Source organism: Mixophyes fleayi, chromosome 1 (assembly GCF_038048845.1).
Source record: "Mixophyes fleayi isolate aMixFle1 chromosome 1, aMixFle1.hap1, whole genome shotgun sequence".
In the NCBI taxonomy this organism is placed as follows: Eukaryota; Metazoa; Chordata; class Amphibia; order Anura; family Limnodynastidae; genus Mixophyes; species Mixophyes fleayi.
The window spans coordinates 107,329,237-107,355,598 of NC_134402.1; the positions used below are offsets into that span (position 1 = coordinate 107,329,237).

The window sequence follows — 26,362 nt, forward strand, 5'->3', positions numbered from 1 at the left end:
TTGGCTACCAGCTGTTATACATCTATCATATATGTATTTGTTCCATATTGCCCTTCTATAAGTTGTCACCTATGGTTGTTATATGCAAGGGGCTGGTAGTTATCTACCACTAAAAGGTCATTTACTACTGCTATTTATGTGTTTATGTACAGCACTGTATGAATTTACCATATCATTTATTAAATTGTTTTATACAAGGTTACACTGTTTATGCACCCAGGGACTAATCAATATCAACAATACTGTGTCTAAGGGTTGAGCTACCCTTCATCCTTCCCCTTCCCATTTTCCCCTCCGGTCCCGTGTGGCTGCAGTACACACAGATCCATATGTGTAGGGAGCGCTGAATCAACATCCTTTCTATAGTCTATAATACTTACTTGCAATTTTCAGGGGAAAGACTGTAGAGGGTCCTGCTTATGGCTACATCACAAAACTTTTCATTCGATTTGAATGGACAAGTGGCAATACTTTTTTTTTTGCTCCATTTGGTCAGCAAGACTATACTGCCATAAACAGGACTCACTCTGGATCTTCCCCCTTGAGTGACAGGCAAGTATACACTTTGTATATAGAAAATGGTTAAAGGTGGGAGAAAAGAAAAAACTACACTGAAGAAACCGTTTAAGACAGAGCATTAGACTATTTACACCGCATTAGAAGCGATACCAACATTAGCTTACATTTTCAGATAACTGCTCCATGGAACTCCAGCTATTTTGAATTCCCCTTTGAATGGTGCCAAAAATACACATTTTCCATGATAGAGATTGAGGATGTGACCAGAACTTAATTATCCTCACAACCTAATCTGACACATTCAGTCTATTCAGAAGATAAGGCTTCTCTCCATCCTGCTTTAGTGAACAGCTGGATTATTCATAAGCTCTTTAATGGTGCTCAACTGATACCTAGCTTCCTCTGTACATAGCGTTCATCCATACAGCACTTTAAGCCCAGCTAAAAGGGTAGTATTGCATTTTAATTGTGAAGGGAAGGGGGTAGAGTTGCCAGAAGGGAGAGTATAAAACTTATTTTGAAGGTCTCATTATCAGTGGAAATACAGCAATGTACAGAAAAACGCAACATTTTGAATTAAAGCAAAATTGAGAGAGTGTTCCTTAAAACCAAGATCCTCTTCAGTTCTAGTTTAAGGATATGGCCTCCTAAAGAACCAGCACATCCAGAGTCATTTTTAAGACAACTTAGGGCTCCAATGAGCATGATTTGGTTTTGAAGATACACTTTAATACCCCGTAATCTAGAGTGATGTTTGTTCACAACACATGCTCCACTTCTGCCCATCACATCACTGGTTTACTGGATTTATCTTGATTTAGTGCACCATGATTACATGTTCCATCAGCTCTTACATGTGAAGGAAGATCATAACATCCTATTTTACTCCTCACCGGAGAGAAACAGACCAACACACACACGAAAAATAGTGATTTAATTTGCACAAGCCCTGTATTAATCATAGCACCCACTAATGTAATAGTGACCATGCAGAGATATGGTAAATGTCCCCGAGGAGAAACGAAGTCACATTATTTGTAACCGTGTTACTAGGCAGCATCTTTTCTAAACATGAATTATAAACCTTGGATGGGAAAATAAAGCAAGTTAAGCCAATGTGGAATTGTGGAATCCTTTAAGATAACAGATCATTTCTTCCTGCATCCCCCAAGTCAGATCATGCCATAGGAAACAGATTTTACAATATGTACATGTAGATACAGATTTGCATACAAAAATGGAGGAACAAACCTACACATACCTGGGATCTGGAAAGGGCTTCCAGGGTCCGAGCTTGCTGGAGAGTGAGGGTAAGTACTGCTACTGCCTGGAGAATTTGGATAACTGCTGTTGGGCGAATGAGGAAACGGGTGGCTGTTTGGCTGCTGGAAAGAATCTGGAAAAGTGGCATTGTGGGGCATGTGCGGCTCACTGGGCTCCATGGTACGGAATTGAGCCAGAAGACTGTGCTGTGGGTTGTATTCGCTGTGCCTTGGAACGAGGACTGGAGGAAGAACTACAAGAAGAAGAAAAACAAAAGTTAGAGGTTTCCTTTACAGTGAAACAGTTTGGACTTTTCACTTTTCCTAAATATAAATCAATTCATTTAAGGAGTTCTACTGGCGTTTTCTAGAAGGGTCACTGAAAATCATACCAAAAAGGACCAAGAAAACAGTTTCTCAAGGCCAACAGACTACATGGATGTCTTAAGATTTGCACATTTTAAAGCCAGCTTAACATTAAAGATATATAATTTTACCAAAGATAAGGTGTACTTTTTATATGCAGACAAGTTAAACTGACAAAGCATTTAACATTGGGAAATCACCAAGAAAAACTCATCCAAATCAAGTACAACAGTGGCTTGTCACTCACAAAGTAGAGTTACGAGTAGGACACCACGCCCAAGCAGATGACTGCTACACAACTGACTGCAGTGGTATGGGGAGGCATTTTTAGCTGCAGTTACTCCTATATTTAGGTTCTAAACATTTGCTTTTTCATACTTGTCTGTTTATTTTGGCACAAGTAATTCCCGTCTGGACAACATGCAGATACCAAGTGCTTAAAAATAAAAGTTGCTACAAATATCAGAGCAACAGTTCTACCTAAAAAGGACAATACTTTAAGAATTGTAACGTTTATTTAATTTTTCCTTAAACTTATAACAAAAGTGTTTGTCTATGGCTTACTGAACACTCTCTGCATCATTAGATTGATAAACATACTGCTTGAGCATTGACATTAGCTGGTCAATAACAGCCTAAAGAAATGAATAGTAAGCTTAACGTAACCTGTGGAAACAAATATCATTACACACTGGTGTGATCTAGGCTTTTATTTGTCTTTTAATGTAAAGGCATGTAGTAAGAACTATGTAAACTGGTGTGAGTTCCAGTAACCGTATTTGCACTTCAGGGAGCAGCAGTGTGAACGTCCCTCTCCTGACCGCAAGTGAAAAGGAGACCATTTCAAGTTGCGTCACGTAACACCCACTACGTATTTTCTCAATTAAATGTTTTGGTCTTAAAGGCAAGTAAACTGAACACACAAAAGTTGACCTACATAAAATGGATACCAATAAATTATTTCAGGAGCTTACCAAAATTAGAGATAAAGTGCTGGTTTGAGAACAGTTTTCTTACACACAAATACCTGTCCAGTAATGACCCTGAAGCCAGCCTTTCAAATTTTGCAATGGCCGATAATGTAGAATAGATTGCACTCAGCTATATAGCAAATGAACAAATATAAAGCCTCATGTTCTGGCAAGGTATGGGAATGTTTACATATTTATCTGTGTTAAAAACTGCCTTGTGTTTTTGGGGCACTTTAAACATTGCACACAGCAAAAAGCGCTTGAAAGTGCAGGGCAACAGGACATCTGGAGAGGTAAGCTGGGTTATACATCTATGCATTCTTACTTTGGATACAATTTCTGTATCGATTTCGGGAAAGATTGAAAGTCCCGATGAGCATGCCGATTCACGCGTGCACACCTACACAATTTAGACATGTGATCTTCATCTCATACCCATCTGCTAAAAAGATGGCGACTCTGCATAATATCTGCCTATGCTGCTGGTCGTGAGTGTATACACATTTTCAGATTTGCCAGACATCGTTCCATCGCTGATCATGATTTTTAGGACGTTAAGAAAGTCAAAGCAACAGATGCAAGGTGTTTTGGTATGATAAAACATGATCGTGGGAGCATGCACACTCTTGCAATATCTGAATGAACAATCGTGAGATCTGCATGATAATTGCATAGATGTGTACACAGCTGTAGATTTAACATTATAGGCTAGGAGTGCCAACATTCACTCTAGGCACTAAACAATTTGAGTAAAAAAATCATTTAAGTTTCCTTGTGACAAGCCCATTACATGAATAAATGGGATTTGTGAAATGTTTTGGCACATTCTTCAACTTCCAGTAATATGACAATGCTGCATGTAATAATTGTGGCTACTAACTATAACCCCCCACCATCCAGTGCATCTGTGTAAGCATTAGAGCTGAACTAAAACAGTGTGCCTGACTAACACTGCATGCAGCAAGGCTGCACTATCTAATGATTCAATTTTAAAGAGCCAATACCTGCAAAGTTGGTAAAAACGATTGAATTCTGTGTCATGCTGTATGGTTGGGCCCATTTTAATGAAAGCCACGGTGACAAATTTTTACTGCGCTAGTGAGAAAAAAAAAATACCTAATAAATAAATAATCCTCAATGCCCTGCCAATCCATTTAAACCAACAAGCCACACAGAGTGGTCAGTATATAGCCAAAAAGACTTGGCATAATTTATTAACTATGCTGCAGCACCACGTATGGTGCAGCTGCTCTGGACCCCACCTCCTGGTCACTGAACTGAAAAGGAGTTTTGTCTAAGCCAAGCAACTGTGGAGATGAGAGAACATTACGTGGGTGGGCAAGAATCAACGTGTGCTAAATGCTCCAGATTCCTCCTTTTATACCTTCCCTACTTCTAATTTTAGATGAGAACCACAATTTCACCAAACGGCTGATGTATAATTGGCTAATTATATACATATGAAGCAGCCAGACTGCTGCACACATGAACAGTTGCGAGAGGCAGCCTAAAAAATACAAAAATAGATGTTTATGTCACTGCCCAGCATGCAGCTATCCGACAGGTGGAAGACGATGTAACTACAACACCAGTATGGACCTTTTGGATTCAGATTTATGCAGTACATTAAATTACTAAAGAAATATAGTGAAGCTACACATTCTGCAATAGATTTTGTAGTGTTATTCTGTGTTGTAGTATTGAAACTTTAATGCCTGGTAAGCCAAACAAAAAGTGTTACTATTTTTTACCCCATAATACATTTGAAGGGGGCTCTGTTCCACAGTCAATGATCGTTAAACCTAGGCAGCAATATCACATCTTTAACTCATGGGAAAAAAACAAAACAAAGCGCATGCATCTTTGACCTGTCCTCCATATACAGTTTATCCACACCCTCGCTTTGGCTTTTACAAGCTCTCTACAGTATCTTAGATGTGGTGTTTCAGTACCGCTACAAGTGGTAACAATTCTATGGTGCCCAGTGTCATCTTCAGCATGTGCACTGCTGCCCTGGCATCTATTTGGTGATAAACTATTGTCTATTAGAAGATGGTGGCGGCTCCCTTACGTAATGTGTAGTATGCCATGGGGAAGGTCAGCCCAGGATAAACAGAAAGATGTGAAGGTGCTGTAGCAGCGAAGGCAGAAGAATGGTTGAAGGCCAGAATAAGAGTTTTGGGGCTAGATTTACTAAGCTGCGGGTTTGAAAAAGTGGGGGATGTTGCCTATAGCAACCAATCAGATTCTAGCTATCATTTTGTAGAATGTAATAAATGAAAGCTAGAATCTGATTGGTTGCTATAGGCAACATCCCCACTTTTTAAAATCCGCAGCTTAGTAAATCTAGCCCTTGGTCTTTATTACCTAACATTTCTAGAAGAGTTCACTGCTCCCATTTTGAAACCAGTGGGGGCTGGAAAAGGGGCAAGCATTTCACGCTGTCAGACTGCCAAACGTTTTAAGTGTTACTATGTAACGGAGTTTTGCAAGTAAGCCATGCTCAAAAATAGTGTGGTCTAATCAAAAAATAAAAAAATTTTTTTTGTCACCATTCCAAATAACTTTACAGAAATATTGTTTCTCGTTTTGTCAATTTCATTGCTCTTCAATTTTGAAATACACTAGCACTAGATAAAGCATGCACCTTCTAGCCACGAGACATCGCTGAAAAATAGAAGTGTGCCTAGATGCAAACATGCGGAACTCTCTAAAGGGGCATCACACGATTGTGTAAATATCACATTAAGTTCCAACCCTTTTCAATGAAACACTTGTCTTCCTACTAAGCTACTGTTCAGTATAGGCTCATTCATTGTCTCAAACATGAGTGAAGGAACAGAGACTGTTACGCGCAGCTTTTTTTCCCCACTAGCTTACTCAAAATCTCACTTTTGCAGCTGCTTCTCTGCCATACATGGAGTAAAACTGGTGTCTCAAAGAATGAGAGAACTGAAGGATGCTGGTGTCTACTCACTAGGCAGGTACAAACTTCTGATCCTCTCCATACGTTTTGTACCGAGCTTTTATGCAGCAGTGAATCCCCCCCCCCCCCCCACATTTGAAGGTTCTTTATAAAAAGCAAAAAAAATAATTTTGTTAAGTCAAAGCATTGCATACTAACTTGTACATATGCAATTTAATTAGACAATACAATTCTTCAACATTTTGCACTGTTGAAGGCTGTGCAATACAAATTGCTATTGTGGCCATTGGTCCTCTACCCATCACTTGGTTGTCAGTTGATTCTACTATCAAAATCAGTCTTTAGCATTCAGCCTTTACGGCTCCCAGGAACTGGATTATAGAATGCTGCCTTATTCCTGCATTAAAAGAAACACTTCTGTAATTACACGAGTATCACTATAGGGGGGTATTCAATTGTCAGTGGGTTCGAGCGCGGAAAAACTATTACCGTTAATACAGCAATCTCTCGCTGGATTTCAGCTCACAGCTCCCTGCTGAAATCCAGTGACTAAATTACTGTATTAACGTTTTTTCCCCGTGCAGGATTACCGTAATAAAGGTAATCCTGCGCGGACCGCGGGATTTTCTGCAATCCCACGGACAATTGAATATGCCCCTATGAGTGTGTTTGTAGCATTACAGCCATGGTAATCTCTCAGCATCTAGGAGCTCTAAAATGTCAGGAAACTAGTTTGGATTATTCTTAATAGATTGACATTCCAGATCATCCAGAGTTCACGTTCCCTACTAGAGGGAATGGGAAGTGGGCCGAGGCTGGTAGAAGCACTTCATGACCGTTGGTTAATAGGTTGTGTAATACAAGAGTGTGGATCTTATTCTGTGTTAGGGTGTCCAGATTTTAATATATGTAGCAATATACTTGTAACTGCCTCTTTTAGGAAACTAGAGCAATGGTAAAACTGACACCAAAAAAAAAATAAAAAATTGGCCACCAGTTTAATAAGTTAAAGGATTATACACAGCACCAGTTTTAAATAAATCTGTGCCACTAAGATTTTGGATACTCGTTAAGACTTGTCACTATCTGGCTCTAGTACATTTATGATAACAAAAACCATGTTGGGGATAGTGGGATTTAACTCTAGTTAGTTTTATTTATAGTGACCAGTTAGAGTAGAATCCCATCAAGATATTCATTATGGGAAGCAGTATACTTTGTCCTCTTTTCCTCTGCATTTTAAGCAAAGGAGAGAAGGCAGATTCAGTAGTATTCACCACCTGCCATTGTTTTTAAATGCACATTTTATAAATATTAGTAACTAAACGGCTCCAATATTATGGATGTAACAAGTCTTGCAGCCACATACTGGAGGGTACACAGTTGTGATGCCAACCGGGCCTCTATACAATTGTAATGTAGACAGATTTTATTGTGTGTTGAGCTTCCTTGAAATGTTTATATTATGTCTAGTTGTGTAAATTGGAGAAAATCCCAGAACTACCAAATTGTGTATTTGCTTCCAGAACTACTTTTGCCACACCTATACATTGTGACATACATGCAGATATTTTTCTCCTTGTGTCGTCCAGATTTTCATTTAAGACATATTAGCATAATAAAACAAAAGCAAGTGTTTTCCTATATTTGGCTTTGTCCCATAGATTGTAAGCTTGCGAGCAGGGCCTTCTTACCTCTACATATGTATGTATTACCCAGTATTGTTTTATTACTGTTTGTTCCCAATTGTCAAGCACTACAGAATCTGCTGGCGCTATATAAATAAGTGTTGATGATGATATGGTCATAACTGCATTTTATACAGAAAATAAAATACTTGTTGCTATGACTCCGAATGTCCATCACACATACAAGACTTTGGCTAAACAACCATTTCAAAAACAATAGAGAGCCTTTGGTGGTCATCATCATTTATATAGCACCAACATATTCCGTAGCGCTTTACAATTGGGGACAAACATAGTAAACTAATAAACAAACTGGGTAAAACATACAAAGGTGAGAAGGTGATGATATTTTTTGTGAAGTCTTTAAAGAATTTGCATTATAAAAATGTGTCCTTTACACATCCAACTATCTAGTTGGAGACCTCATTACAGCACCCAGTCAGAACTGCTGTAGCAGTAATACTTACCCCCATCCCCCCAATTTGTGGCTGAAAGTAAGGGAGCCCCGTTAAGTGACACAGGATTAGGTCAATGGCTTAAATGTGGAAAAGACCCAACATAGTTTTACATCTGTGGCACTGAGCGGGTTTTAACTGGGAACATGAACATTCAATTTGATTTTGAGGATACATAACTGACCTTTGTCAAGAGACAATAGAACCAATCACATGTAGATAAGACTTATCAATAACCCAATGGGTTTTGGTGGGAATGTGCTTGGACTGAAGCAAGGGTATTAGAACTGTGCACTTGAATGTGGATAAACCTACAACTCTTCTACAGATATCTTACAAGAAAGTTGTTAAGCTGGCCTAACATGCTGTGATATCGACAATCAGCCCTATACTACAGTGTGTGGTTATATTCTGATTGAATTTAAGTCAATGGGATGAGCCAACATGCTGGAGGATGACTGCTAGAGGCCTACCTGGTCATCTTACCACATTAAGAGGTCCCAGAGATGCCTGTGTGCCATAAGGCTTGGTCTTGTCCAATGTAACCACCCACATTGCAAATAGAACTTCTATTTGCCTAGCTTAAATATTCAAGTTACAATTACAGGGAAACCTCTTCAGTCATATTTTTTAAAGCCTATAGAAGACATTTGGAATGGAATATGCTTAACCCAACCATCAATTGCAAGGCTATTGCCCAGCATTGTATAAAGTGCACACTAGCCAAAAGACTGCAGCAGCACATGTTTTGGCAAAGAGGTCACAGGGATTAAAACATTCTCTCAAACAAAATAAAGTAGTTTAAGAGAAAGCAATATATAAACCAGAGATCACATATGCTTGAACTTTAGTGTCCAAGAGTGGTTTTAAGTAGAGATGGTCACTGACCCCCGTGTTTTGGTTTTGGATTCGGTTTTGGATCTGGATTACCGTCGTGTTTTGGTTTTGGTTTTGCAAAACCGCCATTGCGTGTTTTGGTTTTGGTTTTGTTTGGTTTTGTTTTGCTATTTTTTGGGAAAATCCATGTTTTTGGGCCTAAATTAACCCAATTTAGTGCTCCAACTGTTTTAGAGACAAGTAATCTAATTGTTGAGGTAATAAATCATCCAAAAAAACAGTTTAATTCTTCGTTGGTAGGCCTATTCTACACACAAAACAGATTGTCTTCCTCTCCATCTATGCATATTGGCAATGCAGCCATCGTCTTTGAATGTATATTACACCCTACACTTATAGTTAAATATGTAAAGAAATGGAAAAAGCCAGTTTGGTTTCTGTCTCTCAAGGCCCCCCTCCACTTGTATAAAATAGCAAAAAATTCAGCCATTATAGACTGTACAATATTAATTGACATGGAGAAAGCCAGTTTGGTTTCTGTCTCTCTAGGCCCCCCTCCACTTGTATAAAATACTAAAAAATTCAGCCATTATAGACTGTACAATATTAATTGACATGGAGAAAGACAGTTTGGGGTCACTCTGTCTCTCTAGGCCCCCCTCCACTTGTATAAAATACCAAAAAATTCAGCCATTATAGACTGTACAATATTAATTGACATGGAGAAAGCCAGTTTGGTTTCTGTCTCTCTAGGCCCCCCTCCACTTGTATAAAATACTAAAAAATTCAGCCATTATAGACTGTACAATATTAATTGACATGGAGAAAGACAGTTTGGGGTCACTCTGTCTCTCTAGGCCCCCCTCCACTTGTATAAAATACCAAAAAATTCAGCCATTATAGACTGTACAATATTAATTGACATGGAGAAAGCCAGTTTGGTTTCTGTCTCTCTAGGCCCCCCTCCACTTGTATAAAATACTAAAAAATTCAGCCATTATAGACTGTACAATATTATGAAAAATGGACAAAGCCAGTTTAGGGTCACTCTGTCTATGACACCCTACCCTTAAGGATAAATTGCCCTAACAGCAGCCTTTCAAGATGGTATGTGATATGGAAATGCCACAAGTCCCTTTCCTCTTTGGGGGTAGATTGCACCCTACACTTACATAGAAAGTTTTAAAAAGATGTTATCGGCATCATCTTCAGCTTCATCCTCACCCTCATCAGTGTGTACGTCATCATCACAGACTATCAATTCATCGCCGCTTGAATCCGCCATTAGAGAACAGTCAGTGCTTGGATGTCTTGGATGGTGAAGGCCTTCCTCGTGGAAGATGTAGTTCATTTTTATAAACATCATTTTCTCCACATATTTGGGAAGTAACCTTCTACGGCGATCACTGACTAAGTTCCCTGCTGTGCTGAACACTCGTTCAGAGTACACACTGGAGGGTGGGCAGCTTAGGTATTGCAAAGCAAGTTTGTACATGGGTTTCCAAATGGCCTGCTTTTCTTCCCAGTAAGGAAAGGGACTGTCTGACATTTCCATATCAATTACCTCTTGAAAGTAATCCTCCACCATCCTTTGCATGTTTATACTCATATTGGATGGACTTATGGGCAAAGTGACACATTTTTTTGAAAAATCCTTCAAACCAGCCCAGATGTTAAATTGTTCTCGTCTGCCCCCTGTGTCTTCCCTGCTTCTTTTTTGGAAATTTAATTTTTTACGAGCAACAGCTTGAGAAAGTGAAGGAGGACACGTCGTCAAGCCGAGGCCCAGTTCAGCGGCCAACTTGCTGAGCAATAGCTCCTTGCAAAAGTTCACATCTCGCTCATTTACAAGTAAAGACTCAATGTAGGTTTTAAACCTTGGATCAAGCACAGTGGCCAAAACGTACTGATCCGAGTTCAAGATCTTAATAACTCGAGGATCATTGTGAAGCGAATTAAGTACTTGATCGACAAGGCCAACATACTTTGCTGAATTGCTTGCTTTCAGCTCCTCCTTCATTTTCTCAAGCTGCTTTTCCAATAGTCTAAAGGAATGACTTGGCTCAAACTAGCAGAGTCTGCACTGACCTCACATGTCACAACTTCAAATGGTTTCAGCACCTTGCACAGCACTGAAAGGATTCCCCACTGTGCAAGAGTGAAATACATCCCCCCTCCTTTCCCAATGTCATGACTTGTGCAATATGCTTGGATGGCTTTGCGCTGTTCCTCCATCCTCTGAAGCATGTACAGGGTGGAATTCCACCGAGTTACAACCTCTTGCTTAAGTTGGTGGCAGGGCAAGTTAAACTGCTCTTGGAGCTGCTGTAATCTCCTACATGCTGTGGCTGAATGCCTGAAATGGCCTGAAATTTTACGGGCCACCGAAAGCATCTCCTGCACCTCACGGTTATTTCGTAGGAAGCTCTGCACCACCAAGTTGATGGTGTGAGCAAAACAGGGAATGTGCTGGAAATCACCCAGCTGTAATGCTCGCACTATATTGTTGGCGTTATCTGAAATGACATACCCTGGGGAGAGTCCGAGTGGTATAAGCCATGCATCAATCACATCTCTCAGTTTGCGTAACAAATTGTCAGCCGTATGCCTGTTAGTGAAGCCGGTGATACAAAGAGTGGCCTGCCTGTGACAAATGTTACGTAGTGGTGTACATGCTGCTGCTGTTCCTGCTGGTGAAGGTGAATGACCAACCCAGTGGGCTGTCACAGTCATATAGTCTTTGGTTTGGCCACTTCCACTTGTCCACATATCTGTGGTTAAGTGAACAGTGGGCAGAATGGCATTTTTCAGCGCAATCTCTACATTTTTACACACTTTTTGGTATAGTTGTGGAATAGCTTTACGGGAGAAATGGTGTCGCGATGGAATTCTGTAACGCGGACACAAAACCTCAATTAACTGTGAAAAACCAGCTGCGTTTATTGTGGAGATTGGACGCAGATCTAACACTAACATTGCAGCCATGGCGTCTGTGATTCGCTTGGCGACTGGGTGACTGCTGTCATATTTGCTTCCCCTCGCAAATGATTGTTTCACAGTTAATTGCTGAAATGTAGGACTGCTCATTTTATTCACCTGCCTCTGGGATGACGATTCACCCCCAGCAGCAGCAACAGCAGCAGCAGGACTAACGCTTTCTTCAGAGGAATCAATAATAGTGCCGGAGTCATCCAGCCTTAAGTGGGATGCCGGGCTAACTCTGAGCGCTACTGAGGATATTGATGAGGATGGTGTGGTGGGTGTATTTTGTAGCCGTCGGTATGTCGGTGAGCGGAGGGTCTTAGCTGATGAGGGAGTGCTTGTATTCTTTTGGGAAGAACTTTCAGCTTTTCCCAACACTTTGCCATGAACTCTCGTTAGATGGCGTAACATAGACGAGGTTCCAAGATGGTTAAGGTCCCTCCCTCGACTGACTGTGGCTTCACATACACTACAAATGGCTATACAATTGTTGTCTGGATTTGGGTAGAAATAATTCCACACATAAGAAGTGGATTTTTTTGTTTTATGCCCAGGCATGACAATGGCCTTTTTCTTGTCACGTGCCAGAACTGCTGCCACTGGTGCAGGACTTACACAAACAACCTCATCCTCATCAACATCCTCATTAGCGCCCTCGTCGCCTACACAAATCTCCCCCTCATCCTCTTCTAATTCCAAAGTGGCATCCTCAATTTGGGTATCACCGGCTACACTCGGGCTATTAAGGCACACATCAGCAGAATGCTCACGATTAGACATCCCACTGTTGGATGGACTCTCCACAGGGATTGTTGTCATTTGTGAATCAGAGCAAATATTCTCCTGTAATGCCTCACTGGTATCTTGCAGCTCAGCTTTGACGCGTAACAGTAGTTGTGCACCAATTGTAGCCTGGGTAACTTTTTGGGATCTGCCACTAATAGCCAAAGGTGAAGGCCTCATTCTCTCTTTGCCACTGCGTGTGTAGAATGGCATGCTTGCAATTTTTTTTTTATCGTCACTTAACTTTTGCTCAGTTACACTTCTTTTTCGCTTCAATACAGTAAATTTTTTTTTGGTTTTTGTTTTTTGCACTAATTTGAAAACACTCTGTTGTTTGACATCGCCTTGGCCAGATGACGTACTGGGAACACTAACATCAGGACTGGTGACAGAACCTGGTTGCTCATTTAGATCATATGTGGACTGCTTTGAATCCATTCTGAGCGCAAACCACTGAGGAGTGCTAAAAATTATTGAGTAGATACTGCTGACAGATATGACTTTTGACAGCCAGAAATATTAATGCACAATTATGGGGGACACCCCAAAAACACTGAGGAGTGCTAAAAATTATTGAGTAGATACTGCTGACAGATATGACTTTTGACAGCCAGAAATATTAATGCACAATTAGGGAGGACACCCCAAAAACACTGAGGAGTGCTAAAAATTATTGAGTAGATACTGCTGACAGATATGACTTTTGACAGCCAGAAATATTAATGCACAATTAGGGAGGACACCCCAAAAACACTGAGGTGTGCTACAAATTATTTAGTAGATACTGCTGACAGATATGACTTTTGACAGCCAGAAATATTAATGCACAATTATGGGGGACACCCCAAAAGCGCTGGGGAGTGCCAAATATGAAGAAAAAATAATAAACCTCTATCCTCCTCTCTGCACTAGCGATTTTGGTTAGAGCAATTGCAAGAACAATATGGTATTCTCTGTCCCTGCTCTAATTAGCCTATGACTACACCCTGCTCTCTCCCTCTGTCAAATGGCGATGGATTGCTGTGGAGGCGTGTATTTATAAAGTTGAAGTATCGCGAGAACCGAGTCCCGAGATCCGACGACGTCACAATGACGTTCGGCCTCGATTTGGATTCGGAATGGGCGGGAGAGTACCGAGCTGCTCAGCTCGGTACTCGGATACCCAAAGTTCGGGTGGGTTCGGTTCTCGGAGAACCGGACCCGCCCATCTCTAGTTTTAAGTAGAAAACATGTTGCAGTCCATCTACCCTTCTCTACAGAGGTTTGGAGAAATCCAGTTCTTCCAATAAGAAAGTTCACCATGATCAGTGTTAATGTGCAAAACTCCAGCTAATGCAGAGAGGTGAAGCAGAGCAGCTGGGAGGATAGGATGCACAGTTGGAAAACTCATATCATGGGCAAGAGACAAAGAAGCAGGAAGGAAGGGCAAGGGAGGAGGTTTAACACCAAAAGGAATAAAACAAACTGAAATACTTAAAAACCAGTCTGTCTTAGGTTACATGTGCACAGGATTTAAAGATATTTACATTGAAGGGAAATTTGTAAAATCAGCCAACATTTATAAAGGGGGAAAGCAGTGGGAGTGGCCACTTTTTTTCTCTTTTTAAAACAGACTTTATACAAGTAGACCGGTTCCAGGATAATATTATATTGCAACAGCTAGTTGGAGCACTGAAATATTGCACGCCATTAAAGAATTATGCTCATTATAATATCAATGGCCATGCATACAGTTCACAAAAATGGCAGCAGTTATAGCCTTAGTAACCAAGTTTGTACATTTTGCTCAGTGTTTTTTGAAGTCATTGAAATGTCAAGGACTATGCTATAGAAGAGATCAGGGGGTAAATGTATGAACCTCCGGATTCTTCAACTCCGGCGAGTTCGGCGCTTAAATGAAGACGCTGAACTCGCAGGAGTTGAAGAATCCGGAGGTTCATACATTTACCCCCTGGTCTTATTTCAAATAACAGTGCTTCAGAGCTACACAGGGGACTGCTTAATAACTGCTCTTCATTATATGAGAACATTGACCACAAAACACGCGTGCGTGCATATGCTGGGGAGAAGCAGCACAAGTCAGTATGTCCACTTTTGCAAGGACAGAGTCGTTTACAATATGGCTAATAATCCCATGTCATCTCAGCAAGACTAAGGCGTATATTTACAAAACTGCGGGTTTGAAAAAGTGGAGATGTTGCCTATAGCAACATCAATCAACAATTTTTAAACCCGCAGTTTAGTAAATATACCCTCAAGAAACAGTATTTCCAAAACAAATCTAATGTAGGAGGTATTCATTGGCTGGATTTATTTTGTATTTTTTAATCACATACATGACTCATTTCAGATGTTAGGGCAATCCCTAATGTACACGTCGGCAGGTAAAAAGAGGTAGACTGGGTCTACTCCAGAACCTCTGCTGACAAGTGTAGTATCCAACTTTCTTCCAGAAACCTGCCAAAACCTTTTACATATGCTCATGCGTTACAGAAGGGATCATTCAGACATTGTAATGTTACTAGATTTGGTTGAGGAGGTAATTCTAACAGAGTAAAGCAGTGGGAGGTGTACCCCAAATATGGGAGACATCAAGGGAGTTCTCATGTCAAAATACTTGAATTTGGAGACCCATCCATGCCTTGTGAAATACCACGAGTTTGGACCCAAAAAACAATTATATAGACCAGGGATGATCATCAGAGCATATCTACTCCACTGACACAGGAGCAAGTGCTGCATGCAAGAAGAACACCTTTCCTTAATTAGAGACCAAAAAAAAAAAAAGACAATCAGCGTTAAAAGCACAGCTACAAAATAATTTATCAGGTTATGGGTGTATGAAGAGATCCATTACATAAAATGAATGGAATAAGGAAATTGCTGACTGGAAATTGAACTTAGCTGGCACATTTAGCCACAAAATGGTTATTTAAGCTGGCATATTGAGTTCAGATAGAGAATTTATCTAGAAGGGTTAAGACGACCTGCTTGAAAAAGATGCACACTAGTCCAATGTTATAATGTAAGGTGGTCTGGAAAAGGTTTCTGAGCATACCTCCTTTAGAACAGAAGGCAAAATCTGAACAGTCCTTTGCCAATGTTGACATAATGCGGGTGGCAGGGGAGGCTGCCAGCAGTACAAATGCCACACATTACTACTTGGCTAGCCAACTACTTGCTGTAGAATTATAAAGGCTTTGAATGAAGCCAGACCCATAGTCATCGCCGTATTATACTAAACAGGGTGGTCTATCAGAAATTAAGTTTTTGGTTTGCCAAATTCAATTTTTAAATAAAAAAAAAAAACACCCAAAAAAACTTTATCAATGATGTAGCACTTTAAAGAGGGTACTATACAGAACCATTTTGTTCAGTAATGGACATTATTGCTTTACGGACTCTTAACTGGCAAAGGTTTCAATATCACCATTCCAGGAAGGTGAAGCTTCCCCAGGATATATTCGTCTTGGACCAGTGCATAGCCAGAGTCCGTGTGACAGGATGGGTACAGATTGCTCTACTTGTGTCACAAAATGAGACCATGTTAGGCACTGTCTAAAGGCCTTTCCGAAACTATTTGTAATAAGGGATGAATGTCACCATTACTTACAGTGGAAAGTTTCATATATGAAATTACAGTTTTTTGATTGACCTTTAAAATTCAATTTAAATACTCCTTAAAAATTCTCTGGATGTATTCAAATCTCTTAAATAAATATACAGTTTGCATTCTGTACAACCACCCATTTCATATGTAGCTTAGCAGGTGGCTTCTTAAATAAAGATCTCTGCCTAGCTTTAGAAAGCCTTTGATTAAGCCATTAGGCAAATGTGTTAGTAAGAGTTGCAGGAGGGCAAGTACAAATAGAATAAAGTAAAACAGTTGAGAAAATATAAAGTATTCATATCACTATGTTAAAACAGGTATCCAGACAGAAAATACATAATTAAGCTCATTGTATTCTAGCTGTATAGTCTTTTCTATATTCACTTTTATTTGTTTTCTCCATGTCTGCATGAGGGAGACCATCTAATGGGCAAGTTCTGATTATTCATGACTATTGGAGTGTGAGTAACCCATGTATTTGGTAGGAGAACGCTCAGTGTGCTCCTGAGAAACATCCCTGTTACATCAATGCTTCAGCTTTCAATACTCAGTGTGGGCAGATGACCATTTAAAGCCAACAGCCAGGTGCATAACTAGCAGTCACTGGGCCCCACTGCAAGAGAGCAGAGCATGGGCCCTTGGAGCAGTTTATCCTCACATCACCAGCCCCCACCCAAATCACAGCAAGCTTCATAGGCTGAGAGAGAGGAACAGTTTTATGGCAGATCTCAATTTTAACCTATATTAAATTTACATTACAATTTTAAATTGGGCTGTACTATTTCTGTAAAACTGTTTTTTTTAACTGAAATCCAGAGTATCAAAACAGAATCCACTTGTGGTTTTTGGAATTCACAGCAGGAAAGAGGGCTTTAAATAGCCAAACTGTGTACTACTCTCCAACATCCATGACTATAGGCAGCTGCCCAGCTAAACTAAACATAAAAAAAAAAAAAAAAAAAATTAAAAATGTATTTTCCATTAATCCTATAAGACTTGAGAAATCCTCACCTAAGTGAAAATAATGCAAATAAAAGTTAAAAAAATTATCTACAATTAAGTTCTATAGGAAGCAAAAAACAAAATTGCTCAAAAATACAAGTCACACAGTGACTAGAGCCAAACTGACAGCCAAGGGTTTCACAATTGGTTTTAACAAGCTTGTGATGATATGGCACTGGAGAGACCAATTACCTACTCCAATGCAAAAGAGGCACCATTCACTTCCTGCTCTTTTTGGATAACTGATACTTTGCCACCTATGCAGGGAAATGGTACCACAAGAAAATCAGACTTGAAGAACAAAGGCGACCCCAGTAAGGGCAGCAGGATGAATTAGCAGTACTCTAGAAAAGGAGGTACAAGAATAAAATAAAATCATGTTCTGTTAATAAGTATCGCAAGGAGAGCTTTATACAGTTTAATTAAACTGAAACGGACTTTATTATTTACAAACTGTGCAAAATAACCTCTTCTACATATACACACACAATCTGAGTTAAGCTTCCATGTCAGATTTAAGGTATGAAATCGGTACAATGTTGCCTATGAGTTTAGCAAGACAATAGGACTTGAGGTGCCTTTTTTTTTTCTACACTAATGATTATGCAAGTATTTGTTTCATTAAGTTCATGGCGTTTACTCATATGATACTATGTTTTCGAATCATCTACAATAAAATGATCAAATATTTGAATAACCCTATACATATACACGTATATTTGGTTATGTATTTTGAAGCTCGATGTAAGTCACAAAGGTTTTATTTACAGGACATTAAACAGTGTATAAATACACGTTTTAATTGAAGTGCATCTATATTCTAGTTTATATATACAAGGTGATACCAATGTCATGCATTTTAATTGATAATTATACAAAATGCACTTTGTTTGTTATTGACCATTGTGAATGTTTTTTAGTCACCTGTTAAGGAATTGACTCACAGGACATTTTTATTTGACCCTTAATACTGAGGTTACACTAACACTAGGACATACCTATGAAGTCATGACACGTGAAATTATAAACACCCGATGAAGCACCGTTAGGTTTCACAACTTGTTTTTAACTGCAGCTTAAAACATAAAATGTACAACATATACCCACATTCCCATTTAAACATATTTTGGCTTGTCAAAGGAATCTCATGGGCAGATATCCAGGATATTTTCCTACATCTAAGACCCCAGAGCTTCTTGGAATTTTAGAAACAGGAACAAGTTTGTATACCAATTTAGATTCTGACCAGCATATGTAATAAAGGTTTTCTGTTCACAAGATTCAGTTTGGCATTTTACAACCAAAATGTCTCAATGGATAGTCAAACTATTAACCTACTTTCTGCCACCAGAGCGTTACACGTGCTCCAAAGATAATGGCTAACAGTCTAGAAGATATTCAGTCTGATGTGTTAGGCCTTTGCATGCACATTCAGTTACCTACCAGGACTCTCCACTCTCTTGTAGTGGTAAGGGTTAATGCAGACTTCTTTCTGTTTAGAGCCAAATGGATACTCGCAGCACTCCAAGGGTTTCAGTTCATGATGGCTCTGCAAATCTGGCCAACGCCACACTCGACAGTAAATTACATGTGGGAGGCCTTTTCGGTGAGAGACTTGTAACCTGCCGTCCAGGGAACGGGGAATAGTGACACAGTTACTGGGCTGCCCAGGACAACTTAGAGCTTTCTCCAACTCCTCCATTGCACCTTTCTTCTTCTTCAGCTTTTTTACCAATGCATCAACTGCTTTTTCAGCCCATTTTTCCTCCTCATCTCCCTGTTTCCAGCCAAGCAATCGCTTCACTGCTGGGCTAGTGAAAGAGAATAAGCTGGTCACATTCATTGTGACTAGCACAGAATAGGTCACAGATGCGTGTCCGTAAAAATGGCCTCTTCCAACCGTATGAGATTATTGCCGTTTCCTTTGCTTGCTTCTCAGCTAGCAGATAGTTTTCCAGCGCAGGAGTCACAGCCTATATTTCCCAGCAGAGCAGCAGCATCTAAAGGGGAACAGAGTATATATCAGTTAGGGAGGGGTTGAAGTCCAGATGTGAGGTTTCATCATCTGGCAGCATCCAAGAGCATTGAACATATTGGCTGCTGCACAACATACATCCACAGTGAACACACCACCCCCCTGAGAACGTGGTGACCTTTACTCAGAGGTCAGCTTATTCCCCTCTATTTGTGCTATTCTTAGTTTCACTTACTTCATCATATCAATATGAGACATATTTCAGATGCACATTGGCATTCAATGAATCACAAACGAATCTGCATTTGCAACATGATTTAGTGAGCGCTGCTTTTGGATAAAACAGAACAAGTCGCATATGACAATATAACGCCATTTCATGAAAATACAGAAAAATAGAAACAAAGCATTGTTCTTGCAGCCTCAAATTTTGAACCTACAAAGAAGTCTTCTGTCATGTCGTTTTGTTAAATTCTACTCATGGCCTGAAAGGCAAGAACCACACATAAAACCACCAATCATCCTCCCCCCACAGAGAGGGACAGACAGCAAGCGTACAGTGTAGGCCAACTGCATAGTGACCAGTTTTATGCCCGTGCTGATCTACATATTAAATATAGACCAGGCAGCAGTTCAGGAGCTTATTAGCATGTACATCAGTCTAAAATTTACCCATTACCCACCAATTGGGGGCAATATGCAGACTTCCGTTCCAATTACAAGGCCACAAATATAACTTTTTACTTTACCAAATTAAGGTCTCATCCAGACCTCAGTCTTGATGTGACATTAACACTCTTTCTAATGCAGAAGACATTAGTGTCTTTGCATTAGCTGTACACTGAGCGCCATGATAATGGAGCAAGAAAACTGAACCATTTGATTCCTGACTCACTCCCTATACCTCAGACAGGCATTAAGAGCCAATGTATGTGAATGGTTGCCATCTTTAAATGACATTCCCAAGAGCACATGTACCATTTTCTATATTTTGTCTGTATTACAAATGAGAAGCTCTACTACTAGTTAGCCACTCTTTATACAGTTTGTGCCAGACTAGCTTAGTGAATAGAGGAAACATTAAAATGGCATGCCATCCAAGCCTCTTGTAGAGTGGACCAGCATATTTCAAATCAGTGCAAAAAGAAAGACCTTTAACAAGTTAGACTACTCTGCATTTTTAAAGCATATAAACACTTTCTAAAAGCAATGTGACTTTGTGCCCCTAAGAAAGGCAATTTGTCAGAAAGTGTGTTTACCGAGTGGCCAGTTTTTGGTGCACTGTTAGGTCTGACTTATAAATTTTGCAGCAACTGTAAAAGAGGGTGTTCCTTGCAAACATACTGCAAATCACAAAATTCACTGTATCTTGTTTCAGGAAACAACTTGCTACTGCAATTCTATTGTTCTCTGAACATACACATTATGAAGCAGAGCTGTTGGCTCACAGCTCAACCAAATTCTCTTGAATACGGAGGTTACCTTAATAGCATACGTTTCAATGGCTGTTATAGAGTTAAAACAGACTTTGCAAAGATTCTTCTTTTTTTCCCCCACTTTTTACCTAAGATAATGGTCATATATTGACAAAAACAGAACAGTGTAACCCAATGCTCAAAACTGTAATTTAGAAGGCTGGTGTTTAGATGATTGGAGTGACTGTAGAGAACAAAAAGTTTTAAATGGCTCATGTAAATATACAGAGGATTCTACTCACATCAGCCATTTAAAACTATTTTGTTTACTAAAGACACCAAGCTAAAGTCAAGCAATTCTCAGAGTAAAAGGTTGTTTTAAAAAACAAATAAAAAAAGGCAAATACAGATGGTGCATGTTTAGCTGGAAATATGCAAGAGTTGCCCATGCAACCATCTCCATTTAATGCATTGATACATAAACTTTATGGGCTGTTTACTATGTAATGTCATGAAAACAATTATATTAAGTAAACATGAAGGCTCAAATCCGATTTATGAAAGGCTTCACAATTTCTATATGAAAATCCGCCAGGCGGGAAGGGGTGGAATCAGCTGGCCTTTGTCTGGACTAGGCCATCCCTAACACCCAGCCTAAATAATGGAGGAAGTGCTTGTTTAAAAGACACAAAAGAACAAAATTCCTAACTCTTCCCAGTGGAGGGGTTCAACAATTGGGCGTGTGGTGTGGAACCGTGTGTTACTCTGCAAAAGGATACAGCTTGGAAAGATGTTTCCTTTGATGCCTGAGGGCAGTATGGATGCCTTTCCGTTGTAGAGGACCCGATTAAATTATGCAATTAGACAGCTCTATATATAGTGCCTATCCTGCTTTTGTACTTCTTGACATACACACCCACACAGATGTGCATTTTTTTGTAAAACACAACACCTGTTTTCCAGAGATAGTTCAAAAAGTCAGGGAGGGAGACCAATGTGTACACGATGTGTGCAGGAAAATGAGGACAGGGTTTTCCATTAGATTATGAACAGCTCTGTTAAACACAGAGCACTTTCCATAGAAGTTGGCGGTCTGCTGGCATGTTTAAGGACGAAGATGCATAGATGGGATTGCTTACATTTAATTACATATGTAGATGAATAGAAGGGGAGAGGACTGGCAAACAATCAATACGGCAGCCCTATGTAGGACACTAGTGTGAAATGTTTAGTGCTCATGTAGTACCTTCACAGCTGTTGATTTAAAACAAACATTGTTTGTCTTTAAATAAATAAACAAATATTGGAACCAGTGACACTGGTCCTATTTTATGATTTTCCAACTTTGAAATGTTAGTCAAACCTCTGAAAGCCTGACTTTATACCAGTGTTTTGCAGTTGCATTATTGTCTGAGGTATGAATGTTGTTCTATGCTCAGGAGGTGGAGAAATAAAAAAAAAAATATATATATATATTTTTATTTTTTTTATTTTTTTTAGATACTATTGATAAAGGTCAGTTCTGATGTGTTTAATATGTTCTACACATTCATAAAACACTATAAAACGTTATAACTTGTGTTGCACACGACTGAACTGCAAGTAAGTTACTTATTAGAAGTCAACTTCTAAATGCTGCATCATTACATCTTTAGACGATCCAATAATCATAGGGTACCCTGCCACATAGGATATGCTGTCGTTGTATGGCACTTTCTAATTTTACTAATAGTCTACAGATGGTAAAGGTGTGCATGCAGAGTCCGTATTAATCAGCATGGATAGTGACTTGTAAAGCATTATGGGTACATTTTGTTTTTTGGGGTTTTTAGATTACTGCTATAGGTTTACAATAGATTATATTCTTAAATATTCATGCTATGGTGAGCTATTATAAGACGTTAGAGTTCTCCTTAACAACGGATGTATTCCGTAAACTAATACCATAACATGCATTATGGGTTAAGAGTTCAATATATTTATTGCAGGATGTTCTAGGCAATGCAGAAGCTTAGACAACAGAAATTTAAATTTACTTTATCCTGCTTGGAGCAGCGCCCCCAATAATTACAACCCAGAAGAATCTATCCCTTTCCTTAAAGAAGGTGTGAACAATTCTAATGCAGAGTTAAGACAGTCAGTCATATGAGGTGTAACAATCTCTCCTGAGGCCGCAAAGAATCCACTGAAAAAAACTAAACACAAAAAACAGGAAAAAAAAAAAACCTGCATAGAAATGCAAAAAATATGGTTGCCTAACCAAACATTAGGTGCATGGTATGTGTTGAGCGCTGCCTCAGTAAAATTAAGATCATACATTGTGAAAAGGCAATATTCACAAGAGTATTTATTAAAAATATAAAAAAGTTAAGGTACCTTAACTTGATATTTATTTAGCAATATATACACCTTTGATATGCAGCCGAGTGCAATCTATTGCCCTCTTTTAATAGCAATTTCAGAGTTAGAGAAGCTGACAGCAATGACTTTCAACAGGGCTAGTTATTTTGACAGGATAAAAAAAAAAAAAAAAAAAATCCATCAAACAACCATTTATACACCAAGCCTTTAGCCAGCTGATCCCAATGAAGGCAAAAATAAAGCATTTTCCAATGTTTGCCTGATGGCAAGGTGGACATTAAACCTTCCTTAACTACATGAAGACAAGTTGGCAGCTTTCTGGATTAACACTATTTTATCTATAGTAGTCTTACTGTCTGTTTTGCAAAGATGTCCAATTTTGCCACCGAGTACAGTGGTAGAACATCCCATAGACTCGCCCACTACCCATACTGTGAAGAACCCTTTTCACTTAGGGATTCGTGTGTAGGTATAGACACAGTAAGTAAACTGGCGTGAATAGAAAAAGGTTTTCCCACCACAATTACTGAACCATAAAACTGAAGTTTTTGGATATGAAACATTAATGTAAGATACATTGTTCAATTACTCTGGCATTCTACTGTAGCTTTGTAAACAATTAAATACTACGCCCCCACAATTCAGATATCTGTTGATTCCTTCCAGATCCAGATGGGATCTCAAAGATCAAAAAGCAGATTCTGCAGGCATGGTACTGGTACTGCCAGGGCAAGAGCCAACTAATTAACATTTCTGCACAAGAAGACTGCAAAGTGGTCACTGCAACTGCCTGCTTAATTAGAAGCACCTCCTAAGGAGCATGGTGGACATGCTTCGCGAAAACAAATGTTTCAGAAATATTATTTAACTCAGACATTAAGATATAGCAGAGGCTATTTGGTATCACAGATGGCACTTTAAAACTTTCCTTTAAATGATCTTAAGTTCCCAAAATGTTTACTTACATGTATACATTTTAAAGTAAAGTTTTTTTTTTTTGTATGTATGCAGACTTTTTTTCTTAGGTTTATTTAAAATAAGGTAATTTACTGTTTATTTTAAAATAGTAAAAGTATTGCACACTAGTGAAATTTGTGAAAAATATACAGCTGGTACTTTTTTGGGTACTTTTTTTTTTTTTGAGGGGGGGGGTGTATTACTTTTATATTGATATTATAAACTGAACATGGATTAGTATATAAATATTTCTGTGTTTTATTTCCCCCTGCAGCTTCATTTAAGAGCTCAAAGCTTGTAAAGATCTCCTGCACTGTAATTATATGAGGACTCTACAGCTCTTAAAGCTGTAGCATTGTCTCTGGGCACTTCTAATTTCTATTCCGCCCCAACCTCACTTTTTCAAGCCAAATGGTTATTTGCAGAGCTCAACGATCATGCACAAGAGTTAGTGGACACTGTGAATATTAAGTACTCAGTGTTGAAGTCATTAAGATGGCGGCAGTCCAGAGAGGACCTAGAAAAACGGGAAGTTGGAATCTAGTGGTTCTCAACATTGCACGTTTTTGTTTGTTTTTTTCCTAGTTACTAAGGGGCTCAAGGCATTATAAACCTTACGGGACCTGGCAGGTCTTTCCTCATTCATTTTTAAGATTGCCAAGATTTTCTAAGATGTTTGAGATAGATATACACATATATACTTCTACACACACACAAACTAAGCACACACTTTATATGTAACCAGAAGGCAGTGGTCTGCATGTACAATTCTTGTATTTCCTGAAAGAGTCAAGTCACCCATCATTAAAAACAGAATTCAATTACAGAGGAACACAGCTGCCTTACACAACCAGCACAATATTGCTAGCAAAGTTGATGGATGTATCTGCAAAACAGCTCAGCATTTTAAAGCTAATGTTCGGTATCTGCCCATGGATTCAAGGTCAGCCTAGGTAGCTTAAGTGCCAGATGAGCAATGCCATTTGGGGTGGGGAATCAAGCAAATATTTGCTTTTCAATTTGTCTTTTATTAGAAACTCTTTTCTGTTCCCTTAAAACTACATTTTGCACCAAACAAAAGTGGAGATTCCCAAAAAAAACAAAAAAAACCCCACACAATACAAAAAATATTCTAAATACGCCAAGTTTCTCACTAAAATGTGATTTGGCAAATACAATTCATGGTAATTTTCGAATAAAAACAAAAAGTTCAGATTAAGTAAATAGGACCACACGCATATTTAAGATACCAGTGATATAAGTCAGCACAAAACATTGGGGGACTATCCTAGCAAAGGAAGCGGATGTAGCTGGCACAGTAGTCAGACGCCTGTTTATGGAAAATATCACATTTCCTGATTGACAGAAAAATACACCATTTAAATTTGTTTTATTTTCAAGTCACTCCTTCCATCAACAAGCAACATTGTAGAATAATTGTCAGAGGGCGAGGGAAAATAAAATAATTTTAGTGAACAAGGAATTTTTACATTTAGAAACCAAGAGATGTTTATCAAAAGCAAGTGTCCCATAGACTTATCAAATGAGAAAGCATTATTCCACAGATCATGCATTCAGTTGCCTTTTTAATGTGGCTTAACAAGGATTACTGAACTAATAGGCTCACATAATACACTTTTCCCAAATGACCCTGTTCACCCTGATGGATCATTTTGCACCAGATCAGTGCTATAAATCAATCAGAGATCTGTAGCATCTTGAACAGTCTGGTAATGATGCTTTTTCCTCCCTCCCTAGAGTATCTCCATTAGACACTGCTTACATTATTTATAAGGGCTAGTTGAGACCTCCATTAGCTGGATAAAGCTACACAGATTGAGAAGCAGTTTTATGCACCACTTGGAAGTACTAACAGTTTGAGAGCATGGAAATGACAGTCTCTATAATGCAAAAATAGAAAACTCCCCACTATTGTAACTTATTCTTTGGGAATTTGTAAAGACTTTATGGCCTAGTAGTTTTTTCCCAGGGAATTTCCATAACATCCAAGAAGACAATTTTATATACTAGAATTATTTGCTGCAAGATCCATAGCAACAGACTGTCTGTGAATGACCTCGACCAAGACCAAATGGCAATCCTTTCTCCATGGAATGATTCTGTCTCAGGTACTTGATCACACAATACCTAACAGACCACGTAACCATTTCAGTAACATGTACATTACATTGTATGGTGGATGCGATAGCTTACAAAGGGCAATTTGATAGTAGAGATGTTAGATTGGTCCTT

At 39.1% G+C, this 26,362-nt stretch overlaps 1 protein-coding gene across 1 annotated transcript in view; it reads right to left on the bottom strand.

Moving 5' to 3' along the window:
* The window catches only part of SMAD1 (SMAD family member 1), a 42,239-nt gene that overhangs the window by 11,442 nt on the left and 4,435 nt on the right, over positions 1-26,362 (bottom strand). Inside the window, exons 2-3 of the mRNA XM_075199155.1 lie at positions 18,845-19,401; positions 1,781-2,035 (exon numbers count right to left, since the gene is read on the bottom strand). Of these exons, the coding sequence (XP_075055256.1) occupies positions 1,781-2,035; positions 18,845-19,244 (655 nt within the window). The 5' untranslated portion in view covers positions 19,245-19,401. The remainder of the gene's footprint in view (positions 1-1,780; positions 2,036-18,844; positions 19,402-26,362) is intronic.